The sequence below is a fragment of the Manacus vitellinus genome, unplaced genomic scaffold (genome assembly GCF_001715985.3).
Source record: "Manacus vitellinus isolate BGI_N305 unplaced genomic scaffold, ASM171598v3 scaffold_32_pilon, whole genome shotgun sequence".
Taxonomy (NCBI): Eukaryota; Metazoa; Chordata; class Aves; order Passeriformes; family Pipridae; genus Manacus; species Manacus vitellinus.
Window position 1 is genome coordinate 8,834,640 of NW_021940460.1, and position 9,239 is coordinate 8,843,878.

General features: G+C 42.4%; 1 protein-coding gene across 1 annotated transcript; it reads right to left on the reverse strand.

Annotated features, from left to right (window-relative positions):
* Positions 1-1,348: 1,348 nt before the first annotated feature.
* On the reverse strand, positions 1,349-7,835 carry RNFT1 (ring finger protein, transmembrane 1). Its single transcript, XM_029961320.1, has 8 exons — positions 7,446-7,835; positions 7,040-7,116; positions 6,358-6,458; positions 5,642-5,795; positions 3,845-4,003; positions 3,003-3,068; positions 2,481-2,582; positions 1,349-2,299 (listed from the first exon to the last, which is right to left on the reverse strand). Exons 1-8 carry the CDS (start codon positions 7,765-7,767, stop codon positions 2,165-2,167), a joined length of 1,116 nt encoding a protein of 371 aa, XP_029817180.1. The 5' UTR covers positions 7,768-7,835; the 3' UTR covers positions 1,349-2,164.
* Between the last annotated feature and the right edge of the window lie 1,404 nt (positions 7,836-9,239).

A 9,239-nucleotide genomic window follows, 5' to 3' on the forward strand; every position in this document is an offset into this window, starting at 1 on the left:
GGTTTTAATAAAACCTGTTTGGTACTACTGGGTTTGGATAATTTTCACTGGATCTTCAAGGGGAAAATAAAACAAACCACCAACAGAAAGAGAGAATAAAACCCAGATTGTTCCCTGGTCCTGCTTTTGCCCAATCTCCACCCTTACTCCAGTTGTTACTCCAGTGTGGTGCCCAGAGCCCAGAGGATCAGGGTTGATTTAAAGCACTGACACTGTTTGTTGTGCTCCATAAAATAATCCTGGTGAGCTTTGTGGGCCAGCTGACACTGCTGAGTTCTTGTGTTGGTTTTTTTTTTATTAACCACAAGTCAATACTTTAATTGGTTTCATATTTTTAAGTAGTAGTTCTGGCCTTGCCTGCAGTCCTTGATGCCTTAATTCCTCCGTGGATATTGAGCAGTTTGTACTTTGTCCTACAGCAAAATATTTAGTTCAGGGTGATTTCTTTCAACTTTCTCTGCAAAGCTGGAATGTTTCTGTGTGAAGCAGTGCACTGAAGGGCTGTCAGGACCTTCTCAGCCTGCCAGTCTGAGCTGTTGGTCCTGACAGACCGATGGAATTGAAGTCTGGGGCTGCCCATCACTGCTGGGCAATTAATGTAATCAATACTGAGGAATTAAGAAGTGCATTTCCTTGCTCTAACAACGTGTCCAAGTCTGGGGCCTTTCAGTTTCTGTTTCTCTGAGAGGATTTTTGAATGGAAAGAGTGATTATTAAGCTGTTGGAATTAGCATTTCAGGGAAAGCTGCTCCAGGCTAAGTGGCAATGTTTATTTTGCCTGGTATTTTGGAAGGGGTTGGTTGTCACATCTGCCCTTACAAACTCTGGGTTGGGTTTAGCCACACATTTTACTCACACCAGCAAAGGTTTTTTTTACTCAGAATCCTGAATTCTGCCCCCATTCCCCTGGGAGCTGTGCCTTTAAGGGCTCTCTCCCATCAGCCCTGGCAGCCCCATCAGGGTCCCTGTGGCAGCTGCAGCTCTGGAGGATTCATTCACTCCCTGCCCTGCCCTGCCCTTGGGGTTCTCCATCATTCACCAAGTAAGTGTTTGACTTTTTAATTCTCTTTGTACTCAATTTAGAAGTTTCTAAAGGTATTTAGTTAAGGCAAACTCAAGTTAATGGCAACTAAATGTAACTTTCCTGTAGCAGAATAATTTGAGTGGCTTTTTTCAGCCTTATCTGAGCAGCAAAGTGAGAAAAGACAAGCAGGAAAACAAAGTGAGATTATATATAATTAGTGCTATAATTAACATAAAACCTAATCATGAATAAATTGTAGCATTTGAAGGGGTTTTGTTTTTCAGAGACATTAATTTAACAACAGAACTAGACCTGGCACTGAGCTTTAAATACTCAAACAGTAACAAATCTTTCTTTATTCAACATGCACCAAACAAGTAGATTTAAATGCATTTATTCTCTCTGATTTTTATGCATACTACAAATTTGCAAATGCAGTATAAAATAGATTCTGCCCTGTAAGAAAATCTGGTTCCTGTCACGACAAAAAATATAATATTAAAGATCTGTTTTAAAAATACCAGCTTTATAAAATGCTCAGTAAAAAACTACCATCAGTGGTTGGTTTAAAGGCAAAAGGTTAAGCCAAAGATCCATTAGGAGCCTACAAGAACCTAAAGGGAAACATCTTATTCTTGTGCTTATCCAGGTACAGTGAGAAACAGTTGCTGGTACAGGTCCATGAGTAAAAAAGCAATTTAATTGAGTGGGCAAGCACTGAGGGATCTTTAATGCCAAGTGTGACAAGGAGCTCTAATTCTCACTGTAGTCCAGAGGATAAAGTTTGCTCAAATAAAAGTGGTAGGTTGACCTTTGGGGTTGAGTCATGTTAGGAAGATAAATAGAGTTTAGCACAGTCTGGAACTCAGAATGTTGAATTAAGTCTTAATGCAGCATATTTCAGGATTTCTCTGGTTCCTATGGCAGTCACAAGAGAAGCAATGCTGGCTTTGTCTGCATTCATTCTGAAAACTTAAGTTTTCTCTGCTTAAAAAAGGCCAAGTTACCATTTTCTGCTCTGTTTTGAAAACTGGACCGTTTGGTGGGAGCCTGGGCTGTAGAACTGGGAAAGCTCCTACAAGTGAATCTGCAGGAAACTGGGAAAACTCAGAGGGAACAAACCAAGTTGTTTGAGAAGCTTTAGAAAATCTGGAGGTGCATTGATGTGGCTCCATCCTTCCACTTGTTAACGTGGTCTGAAATGACAGTTCTGCAGAGGGGACACGTTTTTTCTCTATTAAACCACAAACTGATGCATTCTTCACAAAATGTGTGCTGCAAGAAAAGCAGGAGAACTTAGAGCTCCTAAGCTCTTCCACGTGTAACATTCTATATTAATTGCACAGCCTGATTTCTACAAAGAATCATAAAACATGTAGTCACCCATCTAATTTTATGTTGTTTAAAATAGACTTTAATTTGCAAGAAAAATAATAATTGGGATTATGTGTGTTACCTGACAGATGAGCAGAATAGGCTTCTGAAATTCAGCTTGGCAGATGGGACAGATATCATCTGATTCTGAGCACTGTCTCTTGCTGGCTGGCACCCCATAGTGCTGCAAAACAAAGGGACTTCAGCAAATGTTGGTTTCTAGGGGGATGAAAAAGCCAAGACCAAACACCAGGACAGAAAGGAATTTGGGCTGCTATGTCAGGAAGAGTATTAAATCCCTAACCCAAGGAAATATTGCTCATTTTTGAAGTCAAGCAGGCCAAAAAGGGTGTGTTACTTCACAGCCTTTTAGTTGAAGGGTTGTGCAGAAGAGATTTTGGGGGGGTTGCTGTTGTTCAGATGACAATAAAATCACTTAGTTAAGGAATTCAGACTGAAATGGGACAAGGGAATACAGGGTTTCATGTAAAAATGCAGTTGTTTATTGCTAGAACAGTACAAAGCAATATGGGAATGAGGTATTTAAAAAGTATTTGCATGTAAATTGGGTTTATGGGTTTGAATTTTTGAACTCAATACTCACTGGGCGTGTAAAAAATATCCGTAAAACCTGCCTGAAGTTTCTCAGTTGTCCAAAAAAGCTCAAAAGCTGAAATGGGAAAGAAAACTCGAGTTATGTTTAGTATTTTTTCCCCTCTGTGAACTAAAAAGCTTCCAAGCTTTTGGCAGTGGCCTCACTGCTGGTTGGATGTTGGCAGGAACATAAGCAAAGCCATAGTTCAGACTGACCCTCTTTGAGTTGTTTTATGTGGAACCAGACTAAGGTTTATTCTTTCAGGTGTTTGTTCTTTAGAAGAAAAATAGGGTTGAGGTTCTGAACTGTAACATTTGAGTGCAAATATCTCACCATTATTATTGTGTTTGCCAGAGTGTTGGGGTTGTGGTGAAGGTACCAGGGCATTAGGAAGTTTTGGTCATGGTCAAAGCCAGACTTGTCCTGACTCTGGTTCCATTTGGGGCAGAGGAGCTCTCTGGGGAACAGAGAGCCAGCATGAGCATGTGTAGCTTGTTTGGCATCACACAGGATCCTCTAGCAGAGAAAAAATCCAGTTTCCTGGATTTTCCAGTTCTTTTAGTCACTGTACTTCTGCAGGCTCTTTTCCTCAGTATCCTACAACAGTCTGATCAGTGTCTGACTGAGGGGATCTTTAATAAGTGTTCTTTGCTCTGCAGTCCCAACCCCTTCCCAGAACAGGGGCAGGAAATGATGATTTAGGGTCCTGAGCCAGGTTTTTTATCAGTTTTTTGGGAGGCTGCCTCAGTTGAAGTGAAGCACTGACTTGCCATCAGTGCAGAGGGGAACTTCCAGCAACGTGTTGGTTTGTGTGTCCCTGAATGGTTTAGAGGAATATAAAGCTGACCCACCTTTAGGATGAGGTAGAGAAGGCCCAGCAGGATCCCAAGGGTCCATCCCAGGCCACTGTCCAGCTCCCCATGGGCAATGAGAAAACGGAACCACACTGGGATGGGGACAAACATCCGGTAATACTGGCAGAGTTCTTCCAACAGCAGGTACCAGTAGCCCTGAGCAAGACATGCAAAGGAAGAGCTCAAGGTTTCAAACACAAAGGGTTGGGAAAATACAGAGAACAAGATGCATTGTTATTCTTTTTCAGTAGCTCCCTCTTGTAATGTCTTGAAACAACTAAATGTGAAATAACAGATGATGGGTCTCACAACTGTGCAAGTAACGGGAACAGAATTGATGGCTGGGCTGCAGAAAATCAAATTAATAGGCTGAAATATGATGGATTTGGCAGTTGTCTACCTACTTAATGCTGTCAGACTTCATAAGCATTAAAAAAAAGGAAATAAAAGTTATATGAAAAAGGAAAATAAGATGAATTTGGTCACACAGATCAGCTTGTCATGAGCCAGAGCTGTGCCCTGCATTCAGGGTTAAAAAATGAGAGTAAGGCCCATCCTTTTATTAACAAACATTATTTACAAACTGTTTTCCTGTAAACATTATTTCATGCCTGGGTAAGAAGCCTTATCTTGTGATAATGAACTCATTTAAGGATGGGATGACAAGAAAACTGAGGGCCAGGAAAGAAGGGGAGGGTAACAGGTAACCAGAGTTCAGTAACACCCTAAAAATTCCTGAGGAACAAAACACAAGTGTCCTGCACAGAGCACTGTGTGTGTGCATGGATAAGCATAGATATTTAGCTTAGCTCTTACTTTATTTCCTTCAATTTCTCTTTAAAACTCTATTTATAATAGAGAAGAAGCACCCCTTCTGCAATGGACACTGGATAGTGCCACAATTTGCCACTATTGATCAGATTCCTTCTTTAATTTAGGCACAATTTAGGTCACAGTTGGTGTAATGGAATTTTCAATAACTGTTTTTTAGATGTTACATCACCAGCTGTAGAGAAACCCAAAGATCTTGATTATAAATCAGTATTTAGAGAAGCCAGTTGTACCTGAGGAGAACTTGTTCTGGCACATTTTAAGAGATAAAACCTCCCAGAACAATCCTGTTCAAATGCTACCACATGCAACTGCACTTGTTAATTTATTTTTTGGAACCAGCACTAGTAATTGCAATTTTAAGATAAAATGTAATTGGTTTTGCTGCCTCACCTCGGGAAGCAGATAAAAATAAATACACCACCAATCAGGGCAAGCTCCTGAGAAAATTATTAAACCTCACTGATTTGAGAAATTAAGCTGTGAATCAAGTTCATCGATCTGACACGATTATGGCTGAGGTTTATCAGCAAAAAGAAAACTCAGAATTGCTTTGGAAGAGAGAAAAAAAAGCAGCTGTTTGCATGTGCAGCCCTTAAAACCCTGACAGACATTGTCAGGCATGTACCAAATTTGCTGTGCCCCAGCTGCTCCAGGCCAACTGTGCACGTTCTTGGAGTGCAGGAAAGGAAAACTTTCCTCAACCCCCACCTCAGAGACAGAAATAAACCCATTTATCCAGTGGCATAACACGAGGAATTGTTTCCCAGCACACTGAAAACCTTCCTTAGCTCCAAGCAGGGAAGAACAGGAAGTCCACAGGGTTTTCTTGCCCAGGGTGTAGCAGTGGATTATATACAGATCTTTAATTAAAGACTTTTCTCTAGGTAGAATTTAATAATTAGCTCATTTTACCAGAACAGAATCTTCACAAGGAAGCAAAAATACAGCTTGTTTCCTTACCTTGGATTTAAAGGACATGATAAAAGAAGGCACCAAGAGAATAAAGCACTTGAAGCCCATGAAGAGGAATTTCAGAATAAAATCTGTGACTCCCACAATCCAAAGTACCTCCCAGAAGTTCATAAAATCCACCGTAGGGTTTAAGAAGATTAAGCTACAAAAAGAAGTAGCAGAAGTTACTGGAGAACCCTATTTAGAGGCAACTATAACCAGAGATTATCACAGCAGGTTCAAAGAGGGAAACCTGGTTTACACCAAGGAAAAATGTTTGCCAAGGAATTGGGAATTGATCCTTAGGATCTCTGACAGCCTTCCCGTTTTGGAGGCTTTGCTGTGTCTCCATCACAACCCTCATCCCTGGGTTTGCTTTCTCATTTTGGCACTCAGCCTTTGGTTCCCAGCCCAGGCTGCAGCTACAGAGGGAACAAGGGGAAAAATCCCTTGGAGTCATAAACTGCCCAGAGCCCCAGAAGGGCCAAAGCTGGGAATCAACCCCAGGACATTCCCATGGCACAGCAGTGCCATTAAGTCCACTGTGGGGTCTAGGAAATTCCAACAGACTGTTTTTAAGCCCAGCACCTGCTGAGTTGGGCAGAAGGGGAGGAAGGGAGATTAAAGTGAAAGAGAAACCAAGGCCACGATGTAAGAAAACCAATAAATGTTCTCGGTTGGTTTTGAGTGATTTATGGGGTGAGTAGAGGTGTTTCTGTGCTTACCTGTAGTACAGGGACTGAGAATGAAAGGTGTAGTACAGGAGCAGGGCTGATCCACTCAGGTACAGCAGTAACCAGGTGCACTGCAGCTTGGAGCACCGTTCCTGTGGGAGAGTTGGGAGGACACGTTGCAGTCCTTACCTCAGGAGCAGCGTCTGAAACAGCCCCCAGAGCACCTCAACAGCCACTACCAGAGGATTTTCTCTTAGTGGTTTTAGGCCACATGAAACAGGAGAACTCAGTGGAAAGGTAAAGCAGTAATTTTAATGCTTTCAAAATACCGATTTCTCTGTGTGTCAAGGTTTTTTCTAAAAACACAACCAAACCCACCCCACTCTGAAGAAACAACAGGTTTCCCTTTGGGAGTGAACAGAGAGATGAAAATTTAGGCTGTCAACTGCTGTTGAATCCACAAATATAGTTAAGTTCTTCCATAAGTTACAAAAAGCTTTTATCAGTTGAAGTGATTTCCAGTCAAAGTCAGAGGAGGGGAAAAAAAAACCCCTCTTTTTATCCTTATTATCCGAGAAGTTCTACACTGTACAGAAGCATTAAGAGTACTTCCATCTTGAAACCTAACATTATTAGGTAAATAAGCAGTATTTCCATTCCCATTTCTTTCAAAATTTGATGAATAAAAGTCTTGGTTAACTTAGAGAATTTTGTGTCATAGGATGATACTTACTCTTAGAAAAACCTGATTTACTATGCTTTTGTTTGCATAGGCATAAGTTGTTAGCAGCCCAATTCCAAGAGAAATGCCTATTAGGAAAACAGGATCAGTTATACACATGAAAAGGAAAAAAAAAATCACTGAACTGGGTTAAAAAGCAGCCACTTCTCATATGTCTTTGTAATTACAATTAATAGCTCAGACTCTCCAAGCAGGATAATTAAGCACATAGTACATATGCCAGCAAAGGAAACAGCAGCCACTGAAATGCAGTTTAGCAAATCTCTCTTACTGCTGAATAAAGCAAATAGAAATAAAGCTGAAAATAAATTGAATTATCCTTCAGCCTTCAGGTTATCAGTCTGTCTCTTTGGGGGGGAGGGTTTCCTCTCTCAGCCCTGGTTTTGTCATACTCTACCACTGAGATGCTGCATGAGGAGTTTGACACAGAGGATCAGGAGGTAGGGCAGGCTCTTGTGCAGCCACTGCAGGAGGTAGCGCAGCTCCGACAGGGAGCTGCCGCCGGGATCCTCCGAGTCCGGGCCGGGATCCTCCGGCCCTGCTGCTTCCCCGTGGCCGTGGGAGCGGCTCTGGGAGCCCTGCCTGGAGCTCTCCCTGGCCTCTCCCAGCTGGATGTGCACGGCCCCGGCGCTGGGATGGCAGGAGCTGTCCCTGTCTCCGGCCGGGCAGGGATCGCCGCTCCCCGCGATGCTGTGGAGGTGGCCGCAGTTTGGCTGCATGGTGGGAGTTTTCCTGGTCCAGATTCTTGCTGATTTGTGCCTCCTAGAGTGGGATAGAAAAAGTCACAGTTGAAGAAAGAGAGAAATAGGGGGAAAAAAAGTATCCAATATATTGTACCAAGTCATTGGCTGTGTCAAGTAAAGACAAGATTCCCCAAGATCCTGTGGTGTTCATTCCCAAGGCTGGGTTCCCACCTCCACAGGACACCTTTCTGTGTGCCACTGAAATTGTTTCCTTCCACGCCTGTGCAGGTTTCCCTGGCATTCCTTAGGAACAGCTGAAGTTGCTTCAGTGCAAACCAGGGCAGCAAAAGCTGCTGGACAGGAGACCAGCACTGGCTTGTAGGGGAGAGATCTTGGAAGTGCTGCATAATTGCACAAAAATAGCAACAGCAGGAGGGCAGGGAAGGAGCAAACAGGGATGGGAGGGAAGGAAGGAGCACATTTACATGCACTGGTTCAGACACTGTCTGGTGAGAAGCCATGCTCCAAACTGAGGGCCATTATCAGATTAATGTGATTATCCTGTCTGGGGAAGGGAGCAGAACCAGGTTAGGCCATGTTGTAAAAAGCATTTAAAAGAGACTGGGTCTAAGTGAAAAATTAAATGCAGCCAACAAATAATCCAACGGTGAGAGCAGCCAAACGAGGTCCCATTTGTCTTTGCATTGGCATCTTTTGATTGTCTCCCTGGGCAGTTTCTCACTTTATATCAGCCTTTACTCTGATCAAATAGTGTTAAATCAGCTTCTCTGGACTGGTGTGACATCAGAGTAACGATTTTGGAGAATGCCTTGAAGCTGAATTTGGCACAGTACTTGTCACTATGGAGTAGTATTATTGAAACATTGGGAATTTTGTTATAATCCTTCTTCTGCTGTTCAAACTCTTATAGATTCCTCTTTGAAATTATTTTTTCCACAGCTAATTTCACCAGGGATACAGAAAGGTTACATCAAACTTGGTTTTGCACAGCAAAAAGTTGTCGATGCATTTGCACAAAACCCAAGTTCTTTAGCCTTTAAAAATAAAATGATATTAAAAGGTAAACCGCAATCATTTAATATATGAATATGGGAACTTAGTAACATTTACAAGTGCTGCTGTGCTACTACTATTTTTTGTTGGCCAAAGATGACATCATGCTTCAAACCAGCCAAAATTCATGTCCTGAATTTTTCTGCACAGGAATGAAGCCGATGAACTGGAGGTAGTACTGACTTGTGTGAACTGAGTCCCGCAGGATCGGGACACCAATGTTGGTTTGAACAGGAAAGGGAATTAAAAAAAAAAAAAGACTGTTTAGCACTCTCCAGATGGTGGTTTTGGGGCAAAACCTGACAGTTGGGTGTTTTAAACAGCGAGCGATCCCACTGCCGAGCAAACTTCCAAATCACTGGAGTTATTAAATGGGATCGCAGAGAACAACCCCGCGCACCCCCAGACTTCGCTCTCCCGCCCCAGATTTGCCA